Source organism: Dromiciops gliroides, chromosome 1 (genome assembly GCF_019393635.1).
Source record: "Dromiciops gliroides isolate mDroGli1 chromosome 1, mDroGli1.pri, whole genome shotgun sequence".
NCBI lineage: Eukaryota > Metazoa > Chordata > Mammalia > Microbiotheria > Microbiotheriidae > Dromiciops > Dromiciops gliroides.
In genome coordinates, this window is record NC_057861.1 from 503,316,321 (window position 1) to 503,338,114 (window position 21,794).

Consider the following 21,794-nt stretch of genomic DNA (forward strand, 5'->3'; position numbering starts at 1 on the left):
TGGTTTTCTAATTTTTAAACTGTGTATTCAATTCAACAAACCTGCCTTGTTCTAGTTTGTTACTCAGTGTTCTCAGGGATATAATTTTTCCTCTGAAGCCCATTTTCTTTATCTCAGGAATTTTGATACATTGTCTCATTGTATTTTATAATGTTATTGTTTATATGTTTATATTGTTCTTTTACCCACTCATTATTCAAGATGTTATAAAGCCTTCTAGGGTAAAAGTGCCTTAGGAGCTATAAGGTACTAGTGGGCAACTAGGTGGTGCAGTGGATAGTGCTGGTCCTGGAGTTGGAAGCCCTGAGGTCTGGTCTGGCCTCAGACAGTTACTAGCTGTGTGACCCCGGACAAGTCACTTAACCCTGTCTGCTTTATTTCATCTGTAAAATGAGCTGGAGAAGGAAATGGCAAACCACTCCAGTATCTCTGCCAAAAATACATCAAAGGGGATCATGAAGAGTCAGACATGACTGAACAACAACAAATGTAAAATTATTACTTTTATTCTTTTATTCCAAGGTAAGATATGTCCCTTCAAGGCATTCCCTTACTATAAGGATTCATACTTTATAGAATGACTAGTTGCTGAGAAATTATAATAAAAGCATTTACTTTTAATCCATCGGGGGAAAAGAATGTTGTTATTAAGTCTTCATTTAACTCTTGTCTTTTATTTGTGCTCCCTGTATTAATTACTGTTTTTATTGTGTTATGGTCTGTAAAGGATATATTTAGTGTCTTTTTTTTTTTAACACTTAATTTACTCTCTGTGCCTTACTATCTGCTTATCCTCTGCAGGTTCTTTCTCCTCCTCCATCCCCATTTGACTACCCTTTCCCTAGTTTTTGTATCTTGTTTTTATGATTGATTTTTTTTATTTGCTTAGTTATTTATCTCCTTCCCTATATTGTTTCTTCTTTTTTACCTCTTAAACAGTTAGTTAAAAATCTCCCATCCTGTCTCCTTTACATGTCTTAATTTTCTTTTACTCTACATTTTAAAAAGAATTTTTCCTTTGTTTTTTCTTTTTTTTAAATTTTGGTGCTCTCCCAGTTTATTCCGATTTTTCTTTTATTAACATGTTATACCTTTCTTTGTTCTCTCTTATTTTGTTTATGGGGTTAAAGCTTTTGAGTTACTGAATTTGAGTCCCCTCTTTTTTTTTTTTTTGGGTGAGGCAATTGGGGTTAAGTGACTTGCCCAGGGTACACAGCTAGTAAGTGTCAAGTGTCTGAAGCAGAATTTGAATTCAGGTCCTCCTGACTCCAGGGCTGGTGCTCTATCCATTGCACCACCTAGCTGCCCTGATTTCCCTCTTCTAACTAATTTCTATATTATTGCCTTAATAGATCTTACCTCATCATCCATTTCCCTCTTCTTTCTTTCTTAGACTTTAAGTTCCTTGGAAGCAGGGAATTCATTTTATTTTTTTGCCTTTCTTGGTATCCCTAGTGTTTAGCAGAGTTTTTAACACACAATAGGCACTTAATTAATGCTTGATGACTTGGCTTGCTGGTTTTCTACTGTGCCTTACAGTTAAAGGAGTATCAATGCATTAGGGAAGCAATGTTAGACAGAAATTGTCACATAGTAAAAATTACTCTGTGTCCTAAATTGTATGGCTCAGCCTTACCCTCATCCATGACATGACCAATTTCCTTCCTAAAGGTCATGGCATTTCATCTCTGGAGCAATGTCATTCCCCTTCCCACCTTCCACCCCCATTCTGGGTACCAGCCTCCCCTTAGGAGCTTACACATCCCTGCTCCTGGACCAGGATGCCACTCACAGAGGTACAGCACTTTCTCAGAAAAGGTGGTCTCCCAATGCACTCAATTTTCCCCAGACTAAATCTATCACTAGGTGTCTAGTTCACATTGCAGGCATATAGCTACTCTCCTCCCCCATGGTAATGCTCTTCAAGGGATCTCTCATATGTTGGGGCGATATACCTACTTTAAAAAAACAAATCATAATCTTACTCATTTTTTGTTTTTATGTTGTCCAGATCTTCCCCTGTATCTCTCTCCTTACAGAGAGTTCTCTTTTATTTATTTATTTATTCTTTAAATTTTCTTATTTTTTTGCAGGGCAATAAGGGTTAAGTGACTTGCCCAGGGTCACACAGCTAGTAAGTGTCAAGTGTCTGAGGCCAGATTTGAACTCGGGTCTTCCTGAATCCAAGGCCGGTGCTTAATCCACTGTGCCACCTAGCTGCCCCCAAGAGTTCTCTTTTATAATATTTTAAACATTTAAGAAAAAGAAAAGAAAGAAAATTCAGTTGATTTGACTAATTAACACATTGAAGAGATCCATATGTAATGTTCTACTTGTGGAATAACTGTGAGTGAGGCCCCTTATGTCAAAGGCTTGGCTTTCACTAGTTATATTATATGAGTTACATTAGTCTTGACCCAGCATTCTAATCTGTTGAAATCTTTTTGGAACCTGTCTCTGTGGTTCACTTTGATACCTCTTCCTTTCACTTTCATGTTATCTACAAATTTGATACATGTCCCATCTGTAACTTCTTCCAAATAACTGATAAAAATTCAGAAAAGAACAGGAGAGATTCCTAGAACTCTCTACTAAAAATGACCACTCAGGCTGATAATTAATCATCATGGATAATAAGAATAATTACTATTATGATTATAGCTCTATATAGAGAGAGCTTTTTAAGGCTTACAAAGTGCTTTACAAATATCTCATTTTATCCTCACAACAACCCTGTGAGGTATGTGTTATAATTGTCTTTATTTTTACAGATGAGGAAGCTGAGGTAAATTGTAGACAAGTGACCTGTCCAAGATCTTACAGCTAATAAGTATCTAAGGCCACATTTGAACTCATACCTTCCTGACTCCAAATCGAGTGCTTTATCCATTGCTATCCTAGCTGCCTCTAGGCAGAGAAGGATAAGAAGACTAGGGTTGGAGGCAGCTAGGTGGTGCAGTGGATAGAGCACTGGCCCTGGATTCAGGAGGACCTGAGTTCAAATCTGGCCTCAGACACTTGACACTTAACTAGCTGTGTGACCTTGGGCAAGTCACTTAACCCCAATTGCCTCACGAAGAAGAAGACGATGACAACTAGGGTTGGCCCACATCTTCTGAGCTCCAACATCTATGAGATAAAGAGCTGGTAACAAAGTTGGTAGGAGGTACTCTCTAGATTCTAGTGGGGTGTGAAAGGGAATAACCAGACTGTAAGGTTCACGAGAACAGAGATAAGGGCTGTTTCTCATAAACTCTGCCCTGTGGTAGTTCTCAGATAATTGTTTTGTGCTGTTATTTAATCCTTATTGTGTGTTAGTATCGTCATCCTGTCTAAGTGGAAAGTTCTTTGAGGCCAAAGCCTGTCCCTTCTCCTTCTGTAGAGCTTGGAACTTTTCAAAGCACTTCTGCATTAATTATCTCCTCTGATCCTCACAACAATCCTGAAAGGGAGTATTATTTCCACAATCAATCAATAAGCATTTATTAAAAGTGCTTAGTGTATGTCAGGTACTGGGCTAAGAACTAGGGAAACAAAGAAAAATTCCAAACATAAAAAGGTAGGTATACCTCCCCACATACATATGGATGTGTGTATGTATACATATCTAATTCACCTACCTTTATACATATAATACAAATATATATATATGTATAAAAAAACACATGCTTTTTAAATATATATACATACCCCTTTTTATGTTTCTGTACTGGCCTCTCTCTCTCTCATACTCACACACACACACACACACACACACACACACACACACACACACACACACACACACACACGGTACAAGGTAACCCAAGTGGCCTTAGCAGCTAAGAGGAGTGGGAAAGAAAGGCCTTTTGCAGAAGATGGATCTTGGGCTGAGTCTTGAAAGGAATCAGGGATTCCAAGAGCCCAAGGTAAGGATGGAAAGCATCCTGGCCTGGGAGATGGTCAGTACAAAGACCTAGAGATGGGAGGACGGTGTTTGAGGAGCACTAGGCAGGTCAGTATGGTTGGACTGTAGTGAGTGGCCAGGAGCCCCAGTGCCATGACTTGTTGAACACTGGCTCCTGAAGGATGCCACACAGGCCACAGGGGACAGGATATGTGCTTATATATTGCCAAAGACCCCTCTGTGTCAGGAGCTCTTAAATGCTGTTTGTTATCATAGATCTCTAGCAGTGTGGTGAAGTTCATGGATGCCTTCTTAGATCGTCATGTAAAAAAACCCAAAACACATAAGATTACAGAGGAAACTTATTATAGTAAGATAAAAGTTATCAAAATGTTTTTTTTCAAAACATGTTCAGAGATTCAAGGTTAAAAACTCGATGTTTTCCTCTGGCTGGGAGAATGCATCGTTTTTCAGGTGGCTCTAACTAGGGAACACCAAGAAACTTTCCCTTGCATCTCACCTCTCCTCCCTGTCCCCAGGGCACTTCTGTCTAAATCAGTCCAGCAGAAGCTGGGATTAGCAAATATCTGAGAAGAGAGGCACTAGGCTGCCACAGGCAGGAGTCAGACAAGGGCTCCTGGGGACAAAGTGTGTGTGGGATAATCTCCAAGCCTACTCGCTGCCCCTAGAAACACCTAATCTCTACCCCAGCCCATTCCTGTCCCCAAAGTATCAAGCAGGAACCCGAAGGAACAACTGGAGATAATAAACAACCAGAAAGAGGATGAGAAGATAAGAGGGGAAAAGGGCCCCTGTTAGTGAACATAGTAGATGATCATTCCTTGATAAGACACACCAAACAAACATGTACTCATATCTAGTGTTTATAGTATACTTTAAGGTTGGCAAAGCATTGTACACATTCACTCATCTGAGCCTCACAACTCCAGGAGGTCGGTGCTCTTATTATCTGGTAGATTTCTGTCCTTGCTTATTTCTAGGTTTCTGCCTCCATTCCATAGCTAGTTCGGATGTTTTGATTTCATGGCACACAAAGTACACACACCTATATGATAAGTTGTTGGAAGGATGAGAATGCTATCATTATTAGGGTTGTGGCACTGGCTCTATTAACAAAAACAACAACATAGATTATGCAAGGAAATGAATGACCGCTCACTCATGGCTACCTATGAAAATTTAGCACCAATTGGCTAGCGAACTGGGCATAACTTGGTGCCTAAAATGACTGGTCAGGGGCTGACAAATGACAGACCCTCATACTCCACGTACAGACATCCAAATATCCTTGAGAATTCAAGCACTGGGACATACCAAAATCTATAGGATACAATATACTGAAACCTATGGGATACAGCCAAAGTAGTGCTTAGGGGAAATTTTATATCTCTAAATGCTTACATGAATAAAAAAGAGAAAGAGGAGATCAATGAATTGGGCATGCAAGTAAAAAAGCTAGAAAAAGAACAAATTAAAAATCTCCAATTAAATACTAAATTAGAAAGCCTGAAAATCAAAGGAGAAATTAATAAAATCAAAAGCAAGAAAACTATAGAATTAAACAATAAGACTAAGAGCTGGTTTTATGAAAAAACCAATAAAACAGATAAACCTTTAGTTAATTTGATTAAAAAAAGAAGAAGAAAACCAAATTACCAGTATCAAAAATGAAAGGGGTGAATTCACCACCAGTGAAGTGGAAATTAAAGCAATAATTAGGAGCTATTTTGCCCAACTGTATGTCAATAAATTTGACAATCTAAATGAAATGGATAAATATTTACAAAAATAGAAATTGCCCAGGTTGACTGAAGAGGAAATAAAATCATTAAATAGGACCATTTTAGAAAAAGAAGTTGAGCAAGCCATCAATGAACTCTCTAAGAAAAAATCTCCAGGGCCAGATAGGCTTACAAGTGAATTCTACTGAACATTTAAAGAACAATTAATTCTAATACTATACAAATTATTTGGAAAAATAGGTGAAGGAGTTCTACCAAATTCCTTTTATGACACAAATATGGTGTTGATACCTAAACCAGGCAGAGCCAAAACAGAGAAAGAAAATTACAGACCAGTTTCCCTAATGAATATTGATGCAAAAATTTTAAATAAAATATTAGCAAGGAGATTACAGCAAGGGATCACCAGGATAATACACTATGACCAGGTGGGATTTATACCAGGAATGCAAGGCTGGTTCAACATTAGGAAAATTATCAACATAATTAACCACATCAATAACAAAACTAACCAAAATCAGATGATTATCTCAATACATACAGAGAAAGCATTTGACAAAATACAACACTCATTCCTATTAAAAACACTAGGGGGCAGCTAGGTGGCGCAGTGGATAAAGCACTGGCCCTGGAGTCAGGAGGACCTGAGTTCAAATCCAGCCTCAGACACTTAACACTTACTAGCTGTGTGACCCTGGGCAAGTCACTTAACCCTCATTGCCCCGCAAAAACAACCACTAGAGAGCATAGGAATAGGTGGTGCTTTCCTTAAAATAATAAGCAGTATGTACCTAAAACCATCAGCAAACATTATATGTAATGGGGATAAGTTAGAGGCATTCCCAATAAGATCAGGGGTGAAACAGAGATGTCCATTATCACCTCTATTACTTAATATTGTACTAGAAATGTTAGCTTTAGCAATAGGAGAATTCAAGCACGGGGGAAAACAATCTACCATCACAGGCTGAGGTGCTACCTGTCATGGCCTGGACACAGCCATGAGAGACATCATGGCACCAACTACTCAATCTCTAAACTTGGGGTGGGGGAAGAAACAAAAACCTCACACTACTGAGCCCTAGCTGAAGAAATCAAAGTCATGTGGGATCTGCATGAAGCACACACTGTCCCTGTCCTCCTTGAGTTATACCAAGTCTATTGAAGATAAACTTTCACACTAATACTTTAAGTCAAATTAAAAAAAATAATAAAGCAGCTTTTTAATCCACCTTTGCGACTGTCCATAGAACATTTAATATAAGAGAAGTAAATAGCAGGATAGTGACTTGTCCCAGGGTCATTTCTGCCTGGATTCCATTGATTAAAGATGATGATTTTTCTGTAAGCACAGTAAGAACTGATATTTACATAGCACTACACACACACACACACACACACACACACACACACACACACACAATGCCATTTGCAGGTAGGTACTATTGTTGTTATTCTCCTCATATTACAGAGGAGGAAGCTGACTTGACTTCAGACAAGTCATAGCCTCTCTTCACCAGGACTTCTCTAAGAAAAGAGGGTTGTAGCTGATGATTTCATCTTTAAGGCCCTTTCCAGCACCGGCATTCTGTGGCTCTCCAGTTCTATGATTTGGCTGCCTTTCCAGCACTGATCTGGATGGCTAATTTGGGGGGGGGGGGGAGGAGGGTGTTTCAGATGTATGATTTAATTTGGAGCAGTTCCCTTTATTGAAGTAGAATAGCATCGGTGCCTTAGTGTAGAGTTCTGGAGAGAGTTCTCTTGGTTTTTCTGGTGCCAAACCTAGCCCGCATCTAATCAGTATGAATTCAAATAGCTCTTTTGGAAAACAATACCCCACTGTACCTTCCCCTCTAGTTCCTGGAGATGTTTTTCTAGTTTGGCTGATATAATCATGCCTGGGTAACAAACTGGGTTAATGAAAACCTCCAGTTCCCATTTTCAAGGCCTTCACAGATGTTTAGTGGATAGAGTACTGGACTGGAAGTCAGGGGACCCGGGTTTTTCTAGAGTTGTCTCTGATATTAAACTGTTATTTTCCCTTGACCAAGTCATATCTCATGCAGTAAATGAGGAAGTTAGACAGAAAAATTGATGAAATGCCTTTTGGAACTAATATTTTATGATGCTGGGGGGGGGGTAGTAGGGAGATTGGTACTAGGAGCTGGAAGAGGTATGTAGGGAGAGTTGGATCCTTGACAAAGTTGTTTAGAAATTCCCATCCCCAAACCTGTCACTACCTTATATCACATACTCCCTGTATAAAGAAACCATGGGAACCCTGTATTGGGTATTAAGGAAGGGGCATTGATAAATGAGAAGGGCAAGGTATCCTTGTGCTAGGACACTTACAGTCTAATTGGAGAGAAACAAAAAGGCTAATCAAGTAAATGGCCAGCGACCAAATTTTGGTAGTTCATAGTGGAGATTCAAATCAACTGTATTCTCCATGAGCGTCACAATCCAATGACTGTCCTTTGGGACTGCCAGGCCCCATCTAGGTGCTTGTGCATGCCTTATGCCTTATGTTTAGGAGAAAACTTATAATGAAGGCCTTAGTTCAAACCTGGACATGCCATTGGGCCTGCCTGGCCCTACCTAGCTTGGGGTCATTTCATGTGACACCCCATCAGTCCTCTGATGGAATCTTCCTATAATGCCTTTTCAGGATTCTTACTACAGGACCACCTTATATAGGGGGAAGGAAACTGCCTCTTAACAAGGACCTATTAAAACTGTAGGAATTAAGCCCATGGGCATGGGAGACAGATCCATCTTAAGCAGAATTCTGACTGGTAGTAGTTTATTATTATTATTATTTTTTTTTTTGTGGGGCAATGGGGGTTAAGTGACTTGCCCAGGGTCACACAGCTAGTAAGTGTCAAGTGTCTGAGGCCAGATTTGAACTCAGGTACTTCTGAATCCAGGGCCGGTGCTTTATCCACTGCGCCACCTAGCCGCCCCCAATAGTAGTTTATTATATGGAAATTCTAATATACCGTTATTATTATGAACTTTGGTGTCCATTGATCATTGGGCCATAGGAACACAGATTAAGAGCTGGAAGGGTCCTTAGAGACATCTACTCCCACCTTCTCATTTTACAGATGAGGTCATCAAGACCCAGAGAGGTTTAGTTACTTAGCAAAGTCACACAGAGGAAGGATTTAGAGGTAGGCCCTCTGACTCCTAAATCAGACGTCTTTCCATTGAACCATCCTACTATCCAAGTCTCCTTAATCTCCAAATCTAGCAAACTTCCTCTTAGAGGAAGTGACATGAATGCATATGAGAGTTCCCTATGCACCATGGTGGTACTAATAGTAGAAGTGGCTATCCATTCTTTTTTTGTTTTGTTTTGTTTTGTTTTTGCAGGGCAATGGGGGTTAAGTGACTTGCCCAGGATCACACAGCTAGTAAGTGTCAAGTGTCTGAGGCTGGATTTGAATTCAGGTCCTCCTGACTCCAGGGCCAATTAGCCGCCGGGGGCCCCCCCCCCCATCCATTCTTGAATTTTCCATATAGCCCAAGGATCTGATGCCCAGAAACTTCATTAGCCTCTGGGTTGTGAAGAATTTGCTGCACTCTCCTCACCTGTGTCTCTTGGGGCATTATGCTCCAAGTTGGGATTTTTTGGCTAAATAAGAATGTGCTGTTAAGGTCTCAGGAGCTCTCTGGGACTCTTCTCTCCCACCCAAAAATTGCCACTATGCATTTGACTCTGCCCTTGTTACAGGAGAGGGCAGGGAAATGACAGGCTCTTCATCATCTATCTAAGCAGAAGGGCCCACATGCCTGGCTGAGCGCAGATCAAAATGAAAATCCTACTGTCTCTTCATTCAAACTATTTTTGATGGACAAGACTGACTTTTGACTTCTAAGGCTAATGAAAAAGAAGAACTTCTTGGTGACAAAGGCAGAGGAGTCATATAGCCCCATCTGCTTCCTGTTTCTAAAATAGCTGTTGTCATGCTGTTTCCCCAATTTATTTCTATAGTTACCTTCTGATTCTCAGGCTGGAATAATCTGGTTCTTACAGGTTAACAGTTAATGGGCTAATGGTTTTGGATGAATCGAGGGAGGGAGGGCTCCAGACTGCCAGTATTAAAGTCAACAGGCTGTAATCAGTGGAAACTCTCGATATCTGCTTAGTTTTGGCACTGGTCCCAAGGGCACCACAGTCTTGTAATACAAGCTCTATCCTGGAGCTGGTACACAATTGTTTCATCTCTCAAGAACTCCCTTTTAGGTCAGTGATGAGGAAAGGACCAGGAGAATATTCTCTTATATGGTGGCTTTGTCAGGTTTTTAAACTAAAGCCAATTCTGGAGACGACAGAGGTGGTCAAGGGCAGTTCTTTTTGTGTGTGTGTGTGTGTGTGTGTGTGTGTGTGTGTGTGTGTGTGTGTGTGTGTGTGAGAGAGAGAGAGAGAGAGAGAGAGAGAGGCAAATGGGGTTAAGTGACTTGCCCAGGGTCACACGGCTAGTAAGTGTCAAGTGTCTGAGGCCGGATTTGAACTCAGGTACTCCTGACTCCAGGGTCAGTGCTCTATCCATTGCACCACCTAGCTGCCCCACAAGGGCAGTTCTAACATGATTTTGCATGTCATTCAGGGATGGTGTTTTGGGTAGGTGACCGGGTAATTCACAATTTGAATGAACAAATATTTACTAAATCCCCGGGCACTGTATTAGGGGAGGGTTACAGGGAAAAATAAGACATTGTTCCTGCATTCACAGGTAAGGCAGAAAATAAGATGAGGACCTGTTCATGTGTGGAGAGCCAATCAATCATCTTCTGGAGACAATGATGTCAGTAGTAGCTCTTTACTGGGGCTGTCCCTTGCCCTACTTCTCACTTTCCCTTCCCCCATTACACTGTACACAGGTATGTGTCAGAGAATAGAGGGGGGGCTCCATACAAACAAGGTTCTTTTCTATAATAATCGCTTACAATTGCACAACACTACATTCTTTTATTTAATCAAAGAATCTTGGAAGGGACTTTACAAGTCATCTGGTCCAACCTCTTATCCAAAGAGGAATTTCTTCTACAGCAAACTGGGCAGATGCCCTCTTGCAGATTTTGTGTTTTTGTTTTTGTTTTTAAACTGGAGTTTAAAAAATCTCCTCAGTGTGATTCAAGTCCATCTCCCAGTTCAAAGACCCTATTAATCCAAATCTCTTCTTAAGGTGGAGAGAGAATGCTTGTTCCTCTGACCTATAAATTTCAGAATGTCAGTCAGTTCTCAAAGCCCTACTGCAAGATTTCTTAATCATATCTCCTTTCTATTTCCAGTCTGAATAGGGCCTTTTCTTTGTTTTTCTTCACATGGAAACACCCACCCCCTTGACCATTTCTATTTCTTCTTTAGTTCTGTCTCCCTTGAAGCCAAATGCCGTAAACTGCATGTAATTTTCTGGGATGGGTAGTAGCTTGTAGTTTGGTGTACTTCTTGGTGGTCTTTTCTTTCTTAATCCATGTCTTTGCACAAACTATTTCATCCTCTTCTCACCTTTGCTTCTCAGAATCCCATGTTTCTTTCAGTTCAGCTATATGAGGCCTTTCCTGACCTCCCTCCTACATCCCTGCCCCACCCCGCACCTACCAGGCTCTAGGACCACCCTGCCAAAATTAACCTTCTATTTATTTTTCATGTTTTGTGTACACTTATAAGCACATATTGACCCCCTAGTTCTTTGATGATGGGGCCTGTTTTGTATTGCCAGTGCCTAATAGGTACTTCACAACAACAGTATTTGTTGGCACTCCTTTCCCAGGAATATGGGTACAAGTGGTGGTTTTTGTCTTGTTTTGTTTTAAATGTGAGAATCAGAACATTTTATAGGCGCGTGAGTTGCTATTGACTTTCACTGGCTTTGTGACTGGTGGCACTGTACTATACTCTTTGGATCTCAATAGAACAGCACCAGGGTAATGGTCCCCAGCATTCCCTTGATCCTAGACAATCACATAATAAATGCCTTGGGTTCACCTTTCTTCCAAGAATCTCAAAGTATCCAAAGGGAGCCTCTCTCTGACTTCTAATAACAGCTCTAAATTAGTAGGAGGATTTTCCATTTTTGTTTTTCTTTTTGTTTGTTTGTTTTTTGGTGAGGCAATGGGGGTTAAGTGACTTGCCCAGGGTCACACAGCTAGTAAGTGTCAAGCGTCTGAGGCTGGATTTGAACTCAGGTACTCCTGACTCCAGGGCCTGTGCTCTATCCACTGCGCCACCTAGCTGCCCCAATTTTCCTTTTTTACGCATTTATTAAGAACCCATTACCTGAGAGGCACTGGGCAGCACTCTGGGGATAAAAATACAAGGAATGAAACAATCCCTATAAGTAAACTTATAAGCATATACAGAATAAATGTACATATAAATACAAGGTAGTTAGGGAGCTATACCACACACATGTGCATGTATAGATGTAAATGTGTGTTTGTGTGTGATATCTATCTGTATCTATCATCTATCTACCAATCATCCATCCATCCACCCACCCACCCACTTACCCACCCATCCATCCATCCATCCATCCATTCAGCCAGCCATCCATCTATATCCGTATCTAGTGGTTGGGAGAAATTAGGAAAGGCTTCGCACAGAAAGTGGTGATTGAGCTATCTTGAAGAGAGAGGGATTCTAAGGGGTTGGGGTGAAGAGGGAAGGAATTTTAATAAAGATCTCTAGTATAACCAAAGTTATAAGGTACTTTGGGAGGCATGTAGGGACTTCAGTCTCTTGACTAAAAGTCCTGTGATCAGTCTTCTTTGTTTTTAAGGGGTCCTGAAAACCAGTGGGACCAGTTGTATATACTATATCAGACGCACAAATCGATTCAAAGATTAGTTCTATTGTAGTCTGGGGAACAATCCTTGTGGCAGGGAGGCAAGAATGCTGAATTCTTAACCTAGATCAACTCCCAACTAACCATTTGACCTTAGGAAGCTATTTCATTATTCTAGGGCCTCGTTTTCTCATCTGTAAAATGAATGGCTGACCGAGATTTCTGAGGCCCTTTCTAGTTCTAGTATTTAAATTTTTTGTTTGTTTGTTTTAGTGAGGTAGTTGGGGTTAAGTGACTTGCCCAGGGTCACACAGCTAGTAAGTGTCAAGGGTCTGAGGCTGGATTTGAACTCAGGTCCTCCTGAATCCAGGGCCGGTGCTCTATCCACTGCGCCACCCAGCTGCCCCCTAGTATTTTAATTTTAATATCTATTTTCCATTTGAAGTGCAATGGGATTGGAAGAAAGAGATGAGGACTATATTTGTGATTTCACTGCTGTGAACTCTACCTATGAATGTCAATGGCTTCTCTGCACATTATAGTACTGGCAGTGTAGTCAGAACCAGGTTAAAATGTAATCAATATGGGGGCAGCTAGATGGCGCAGTGGTTAAAGCGCTGGCCCTGGATTCAGGAGTACCTGAGTTCAAATCCGGCCTCAGACACTTGACACTTACTAGTTGTGTGACCCTGGGCAAGTCACTTAACCCCCGTTGTCCCGCAAAAAAAACAAAAAACAAAAACCAAAAACCCCACAAAAAAAAAAATGTAATCAGGATGGGGCAGCTAGGTGGCGCAGTTGATAGAGCACTGGCCCTGGAGTCAGGAGGACCTGAGTTCAAATCCAGCCTCAGACACTTGACACTTACTAGCTGTGTGACCCTGGGCAAGTCACTTAACCCCAATTGCCTCGCCAAAAAAAAAAAAAAGAAAGAAAGAAAGAAAAAACAATCCGGCCTCAGACACTTGGCACTTACTAGCTGTGATACCCTGGGTAAATCACTTAACCCCAATTGCCTCACCAAAAAAAAAAAAAAAATAATCAGGATGGCAGGGATCCCCTTCTATTTGAGTTTGACACCACTGGCCTACAACACTTAAGAGGTCAAGTGACTTGCTCAGGGTCACAGAGCCAGTATGCATCAGAAGTGAGACTTAAACCCAGGTCTCCCTGGCTTCCAAGCTGAATCACTTATCCACTACACATTGCTTCTCACTGGAGGAAAAGGGTTTTACATTATTTTCGTCCCCTGAACTTAATTTAAACTAGTTCACTAAATTCCTTGGGAGCAGGAGGAAAAGAAGTAAATTGAAAAAACAAACTGGTTCAGTCTGGGGTTTAATTAAAAATCAACAATACTTTTTGGATTCTAGCATATTAGTAGTCTACTTCACTACAAGTTTCTAGCTTATAATTTTGCTCCAGTTTTGTTCAGTGTCTGAAAGATAGAGGTATTCTAACTTTCCACATCCCTTTCTGATGGGGCATCTTACTCCAACTTGTTCACATCCAATGGAAGGGTGAGAACATGGGCTTTTCTGCATCTATCTAAGGGTCATGAGAGGATCAGCCACTTCTAGTTTTATTCCTGTTATATAAGATGAGGAAACTGAGACCTGAAACTGGAGGGAAAGTAAATGACCCTGGCTTTCTCAGGAGTCTGAGACTAAAACCCGGAGAAATGTTGAAGTGCGGCAAGCTTCCTTCCAGTGACTCCCACCATTCCCCTCGGCATCCTCTCCTTCCTCAGGTCCTTAGCTTATATAACACAGGTCACTTTCTCTGCGTGTTCTTTATGTCTCAATAAAATCCATGACAATTCCTCCTACTTTCTACCCGTACTTTCTCTCTGAAGCCATGCAGAGGAAGGCCACTGGGGGCTGAGACAGATGGCCTTCAATGAAGATTTATGAGTGGTCCTGCTTGGTCAGCAATGTGGGGCCCTCGTGAGACATTGCCTTTAATGGGCTCCCAGACAGGCCACAATCAATCCTTCCCCCCCCCCCCCCTTCTCACTATAGCTTCATGACAGTAGCTGTTCTGGGTGTCTCTTACAGAACAGTAAATACAAATCATTCTCCTGAGAGTCCCTAAGGCTTACTTAGCAGCTCACCTGGGGATCGAGGTTCCTTAAGCACTCCCTGGCTGGTAGAAAGTTATACTCTCCAAGGGCCCCATGAGGATTTTTTCTCCTATTAACACTGAAAAAAGCTTCCTGGCTTCTGCAGGAAGGTTTACTTACTCTCACTGAGCGGGGAGTAGCTCAGAACACATCTTACGATAGCCATAATTTTTTCTTCTCCCTGAATATGTAGACTCAGCTTCCAATATGTGAAAATATTATTTTTTTAATGCTTTTTTTTTAAGTGAGGCAATTAGGGTTAAGTGACTTGCCCAGGGTCATACAGCTAGTAAGTGTTAAGTGTCTGAGGCCGGATTTGAACTCAGGTACTCCTGACTCCAGGGCCGGTGCTCTATCCACTGTGCCACCTAGCTGCCCCGAAAATATTCTTTCACACAAATTCTTGGCTTTCTTTTCCTGGAGGCTGCCAGAATCCCAGATGTCATGGGCTGGAGTCTGTTTTCTTTCTCAGTTCTCCCAAGCTCCCTCAGTGTCTTCAGCCTAATGACTGAGGCTTGTTGCTAAAACCTAAGCTGCTGTGTTATAGTTGAGATGATTTTATGGGGGTCATTAGCCATCTCCTAAATACACTCAGGATCTAGGATAGAGCAAAAGCCCCATAAATAAGTGTATCAGGGGCTGCTAGGTGCCTGAAGGACCCAGGCCTCTTCTGACTGAGCAGAGTGTCTGAACAAAGGAATTAATCAATTAACATGCATTATTAAGCACCTGCTATCAGGCAAATGAAAGACCTCTGGAGCATGGGGCAATTTGGCATAAGAGGCAGACGGCTAGACATGGAGTCAGGAAAACCTGGGCCAAGAATCTGCCTCTGGGGGCAGCTAGGTGGCACAGTGGATAGAGCACCGGCCCTGGAGTCAGGAGGGCCTGAGTTCAAATCCAGCCTCAGACACTTGACACGTACTAGCTGTGTGACCCTAGGCAAGTCACTTAACCCCAATTGCCTCACTAAAAAAAAAAAAAAAGAATCTGCCTCTGGATGGATTACTAAGTCATGTCAACTCTCTGGGCCTCAGTCTCCTCATAGGTAAAATAATACCTATAGTTTAAATAGGCTTGTCGTAAGGCTCAAATGACATCAGATATATAAACCACCATATAAATGTCAGCTACCATCAACTGAGTCCACACCTGCCCAGCCAAGAGTCAACACTGTCCTCCTTGGTCAAGAGAAAAATCAGAAAAGCACAGATGAAAGAGGCCTGAAGAGATTTTCTGTATCATCTTCCTCATCTTCTAGGGGAGGAAAGGGAGTCCCAAAGCAATTTGCCTAATGTCACTGAACCAGGTCCCCTGATGCACGGTCCTGTCCTTGGGAACACTCTGACACTCAAAGTGATTAACCAGTTGCTGATTTTTTTTTCCACTATGGGAAAAATTATGAACCTGCCTATAAAACCCCCTTCCCCACCTCTGTACAATAATGCTTACTGTCAGCACCCTAGGGACTTCCCGTGTAGGGTAACATGAGATCTGATTAGCTGTCTACCACTCCAGCATTTATCAGGGAATTTCCTCTTAATTTTTTTTTTGGGGGGGAGGGGGGGAGAAAGCAAACAGGGTTATGTGACTTGTCCAGGGTCACAAACCTAGTAAATGTCTGAGACTGAATTTGAACTCAGGTCCTCTTGATTCCAGGGCTAGTGCTTGCTCCACTACACTACCTAGCTGCCCAAGATTCCCTCTTTATTTTATTTAAAAATTAAAAAATTTTTTTTATGCGGCAATGGGGGTTAAGTGACTTGCCCAGGGTCACACAGCTAGTAAGTGTCAAGTGTCTGAGATCAGATTTGAACTCAGGTTCTCCTGAATCCAGGGCCAGTGCTTTATCCACTGCACCACCGAGCTGTCCCCCAAGATTCCCTCTTTTTTTTTTTTTTAGTGAGGCAATTGGGGTTAAGTGACTTGCCCAGGGTCACACAGCTAGTAAGTGTCAAGTGTCTGAGGCCGGATTTGAACTCAGGTACTCCTGACTCCAGGGCCGGTGCTCTATCCACTGTGCCACCTAGCTGCCCCCAGATTCCCTCTTAAAAAGATAAAAATATCATGACGGATTTCATGTAGCTGAGATCAAACAACAAATATTTATTGAGCATCTATCTCCCTGTGAAGACACTTGGCTATATATTGTAGAAGAACTAAGAAACATGAGGTTCTTCAGGAAATAACAATAGATTATTACATACTTGAGTTTAATACCTTCTCTATTATTACTAACTATGTGACCCTAGGCAAGTCATGTCCTTTCTCTGGATCTCAATTTTCGCATTTGTAAAACAACAGGATTAGAATGTGTCCTTTAAGGTCTGCCTTAGGTTTCAAATTCTAAATAAATCACGTTTTCTTCCCTTAAGGAGATTACTGTTAATCAATCAATCAATCAACAAGCATTTGCTAAACACCTACTATGTTTCATGAACTGTTTAGGCACAATAACTGATAATTACTGATAATAATAAATGAGGACATTTTCATTAGTTAGAGATTACTAATAACATTAACAATAGATTTTAAATGACTTTTTTTTTTTTAGGTAATGGGGGTTAAGTGACTTGCCCAGGGTCACACAGCTAGTAAGTGTCAAGTGTCTGAGGCCGGATTTGAACTCCGGTACTCCTGAATCCAGGGCTTGTGCTTTAACCACCTCGCCATCTAGCTGCCCCCTAAATGACATTATTAATAACAGAATTTGATAGCTTATAGTAAGATGAATAGGATCATAATTAAAATGAGACTTCTAAATATTGACTAATACTTACATGATTGACCACCCAAGGTAGTTGGCTGTGCTCCCCCAGTACATGGGATTGTCCAAGACACTAAATGGAAACTTTGTCACTCTTGCTTCCTTCAAGATTCCAAAGTAATCACCTATGGACAAAAATAGGACCAGGAAGGTCATTCATTCATTCAACAAATACTTATTACAGTCTACTACATGCCTGACACTTGCTAGCTACTGAGGAAGGACAAGGAGAGTTGGAAAAGAGCAAGCTGTAGAAGACATCTGCCCTCCAGAAGGAGTTTCCAGCATCACTGAAGGGCATGTGTCCAAGTTTAATAATAGCAGAGCAACATGTGTCCTCACTGAGCAGGATGAAAAGATGCATGGATTTGGAGACAGGGAAGATGACTTTTACATAAGCAGAGTGGATCATTTCTCTCTACCGAATTAAAAACAAATGACCTCAAAACAAACAATCCAACAGTTCACCTTGATTGATGCAGTAAAAAGAGGCCAGGACCATAGATCAGGACACACAGCTTCTCATTCTGACCTCAGAAAAGGGTCTGTGCTGAAAGAGACTCCCATTCATCCAAGATCCTGAGCAGAGGGTTGCCAAAGACACTTCAAGGTCTGCACTGCCAATGACTCAGAGATTGGGAAATCAGTGTTTGCCCCAGGTGCAGGTTGTCTTTTGGGTGTGCCTCATTCACCAAGTGGTGTGAGGCTGCAGAGCTTTCACTGAATGTGTCCTGAGGACTCAAAAACCCATTAACTGCCTCTGACAGTGGGACAGCACCTTCTGCTGCCAATACCTCACCAGAATTTGAAGTAAGCATCATTCACACTGACTCCATGCATGGACCTTGGAGAGGAAAGGCTCTGATCATTCTCTACAGCAGGCAAACTCTGAACTCCTGCTCTTTTTAATTTATTTATTCCTGAAATTCAAAGTTACCATCTGCTGAGGTGGAAACAAACCCCTTTTTCCTGCTACTTCTCTCTATCCTATTATCCCTATCCACCCCAGTCCCTATCCCTTTTGCATTCTGTTGAGCCTACATTTGACCAGGTCAACAATACATTTATTGAACTACTTGTTGCTGTTGTGGTAAGCACAATCCTGGGTTACCCCCACCACCTGACGTGTCTGTTTCTACTCACAGACTTTTTTTTTTTTTTTTGCGGGACAATGGGGGTTAAGTGACTTGCCCAGGGTCACACAGCTAGTAAGTGTCAAGTGTCTAAGGCCGGATTTGAACTCAGGTACTCCTGAATCCAGGGCCGGTGTTTTATCCACTGCGCCACCCAGCTGCTCCTACTCACAGACTTCTAAAACCCAATGAAGAAAGCCACATGACCAAGCTGAGGGTCAACTATAAATTAAACTCAACTGGCTCCTTACTGCTACATGGGATTCCCTAACTGATTTTCTAACAGTCCCCACAGTACCCCTTCCCATCTCCTATAGAGAATTATTCCATTCATCATTTTGACCCCACTCTCCACTTAGTATCTTTATACTCTCCTGATCCACTGGCTCCTTTCATATTGACGTCAAAGGTGTCCAGGTATTCCTCATTTTAAAAACTTGAGCCTGCTTTCCCTTCAAGCAATCCTCCTATATCCTGTCTCCTTTTCAGTCAGTCTTAGAACATCATCTGTACTCAACTGTCTTCGCTTCCTTACCTGATCTCTTGGGGCAGCTAAGTGGTACAGTGGATAGGGCACTGGTCCTTAAGATGGGAAGACCTGGGTTCAGATCTCACCCTCAGACACTTATTAGCTGTGTGACCCATGGCAAGTCATTTAACTCCAATTGCCTTTTAAAAAAATCTAGGGGGGCAGCTAGGTGGCACAGTGGATAGAGCACTGGCCCTGGATTCAGGAGGACCTGAGTTCAAATCCAGCCTCAGACACTTGACACTTGCTAGCTGTGTGACCCTGGGCAAATCACTTAACCCCAATTGCCTCACCAAAAAAAAACAAAAAACAAAATCCAGGGTACTATGCCCAAAGGGCTATAGAAATGTTCATACACTTTGATCCAGCAATACTACTTCTAGGTTTATATCCCAAAGACATCCCCAAAAAGAGAAAAAGACCTATTTGTACAAAAATATTTATAGCAGCTCTTTTTGTGGTGGCTAAGAATTGGAAATCAAAGGAACTCCCATCAATGGGGAATGGCTAAACAAGCTGTGGTATATTATGGTAATGGAATATTATTGTGCATTATTGTACAGAAATGACAAGCAAGATGATTTTGGGAAGGCCTGGAAAGACTTGTATGAACTGATGTATAGTGAAGAGAGCAGAACCAAGAGAACATTTTGCACAGAGACAGCAGTATTGTTTGATGAAGAACTGTGAAAGACTTAACTATTCTCAGCAATACAACGATCCAAGACAGTCCCAAAGGACTACTGATGAAACATACTATCTACCTTCAAAGAAAGAACTGATATTGACTGAACACAGACTGAAGCATGCTATTTTTCACTTTCTTTCATTATTTGTTCTTTTATTTTCTTGTACAAAATGATTAATATGGCAATGTTTTACATAATTGCACATGTATAACCCATATCTGATTGCTTACCACCTCAGAGAGGGGGGATGGGAGGGAGGTAAAGAGGGATAAAAATTGGAACTCAAAACTCTAAATAAAAATGTTTATTATTTAAAAAGCAATCCAGGGCCATCTCTAATCATCCTGATTTATATCTTGCCATTGGACGCATATGGCTCTGGAGGAAAGAATGAGGTTGGTGACCTTGCACAGTCCTTCCTCACTTAAATCCAATTTACTACAAGTCATGACATCACCTCCAAATGTCATGGTCCTCTTCAAAAATGAAGGACAGGGGCAGCTAGGTGGCACAGTGAATAGAGCACTGGCCCTGGATTCAGGAGTACCTGAGTTCAAATCCGGCCTCAGACACTAGCTGTGTGACCCTAGGCAAGTCACTTAACCCCAATTGCCTCACCAAAAAAAAAAAAAAAAAGGACAAACAACAACCCAATCTCTAACTTCTCTGATGGTATTTTCTCAGTCATCATGACCTTTTTGCTGCAGATGATGCTGTTGACCACCTTCTCCTTCTATATCCTTTCTCCTCTCTGGGATTTGGTTAATACTTCACTCTTCTGGTTCTCCTTCTACCTGTCCAATGGCTCCTTCTCATTTCTTTTGCTGGCTCATAATCCACATCACACCTCTGTCTGTTCCCTTGAACTTCAGTACCACATCACCAACTGCCTGCTGGATATTTCAAATTGGATCTCCTGGGCACATCTCAAACTCAATATGTTTGAAACAGAACTTATTATTACCTTTTCCTGAAAACCCACTCCTCTCTCAAACTTCCCTCTGGGGAAGGTACCACCAGTCAGCTACACATGTTCACAATCTCAGTGTAAACCCTACTTCTCACTGTTCCTTGACCTATATATTTTATTCACTTGCCAAGTCTTGTCCTCCACTACATCTTTTGGATTGGTTTGGTCCCTTTCTCTCCACTCAGTGCTACCAACGTAGTGTGAGGTGAAGCCTCAGTTTTAATTTGCATTTCTTTTATTAGTAGTGTTTCAGGGACATTTTTTCATATGGTTCGTAGCATTTGTTCTTTTGAAAATTGCTGTTCATATCATTTAATCCCTTATGTATTAGGGAATGTGGCTCTTGTTCTTAGAGATTTGTATCAATACCCAATACATCTTGGATTATTAGACCTTTATCAGAAATGTCTCCTGCAATGATCTTTCCCAATTTATTGCTTCTTTTCAAATTCTAGCTGCACTGATTTTATTTGTATAAAAGTATTTCAACTTTATGTAGTTTATCTCCTACATTCTCCTCTATCCCTTTAGTTAAAAATTCTCCCCAAAGTGTACTTGAGCAAGGTACATTCTGTCACTGAGCAGCCTTTCTAGGAAAAAAGGTGGCCTTTTTTTTGTTTGTTTGTTTTTGTTTCTTTGCAGAGCAATAAGGGTTAAGTGACTTGCCCAGGGTCACACAGCTAGTAAGGGTCAAGTGTCTGAGGCCGGATTTGAACTCAAGTCCTCCTGAATCCAGGGCCGGTGCTTTCTCCACTGTGCCACCTAGCTACCCTGAGGTGGCCTTTTAAAAAGGAGTTGGAGGGCAGCTAGGTGGTGGAGCGGATGTTTAATATGTGGGGGGGAAAAAAGGAGTTGGGGTTTTTTGAGCCAACAATGTATTGTTAAGTGTTATTAAGTTTTATGATTTTTCTAGATGAGAACTAAACCTGAGTCACACATGGGTGGGTGTTGTTTTTTTTTTTTAATAAATGGATTCTGGGGGAATATTTCCATCATTTGAGAAGTCATTTTCTCCTTCAAGTTAAATATGTTCTGGACTGTTCTGGACTGGCAGGTAGAGGTTTTTCTGCCCCCACAAGTTCTCCCAGAGCACAGAGAAAACACACTTTGCCAGAGTACTTCATCTGGTGGTGAAAGCCTG

General features: G+C 41.4%; 1 protein-coding gene across 1 annotated transcript in view; it reads right to left on the reverse strand.

Annotated features, from left to right (window-relative positions):
* Positions 1 to 21,794, reverse strand: part of PEMT (phosphatidylethanolamine N-methyltransferase) — an 89,523-nt gene that overhangs the window by 12,114 nt on the left and 55,615 nt on the right. Inside the window, exon 3 of the mRNA XM_043981980.1 lies at positions 17,346 to 17,457. Coding sequence (XP_043837915.1) covers positions 17,346 to 17,457 — 112 coding nt within the window. The remainder of the gene's footprint in view (positions 1 to 17,345; positions 17,458 to 21,794) is intronic.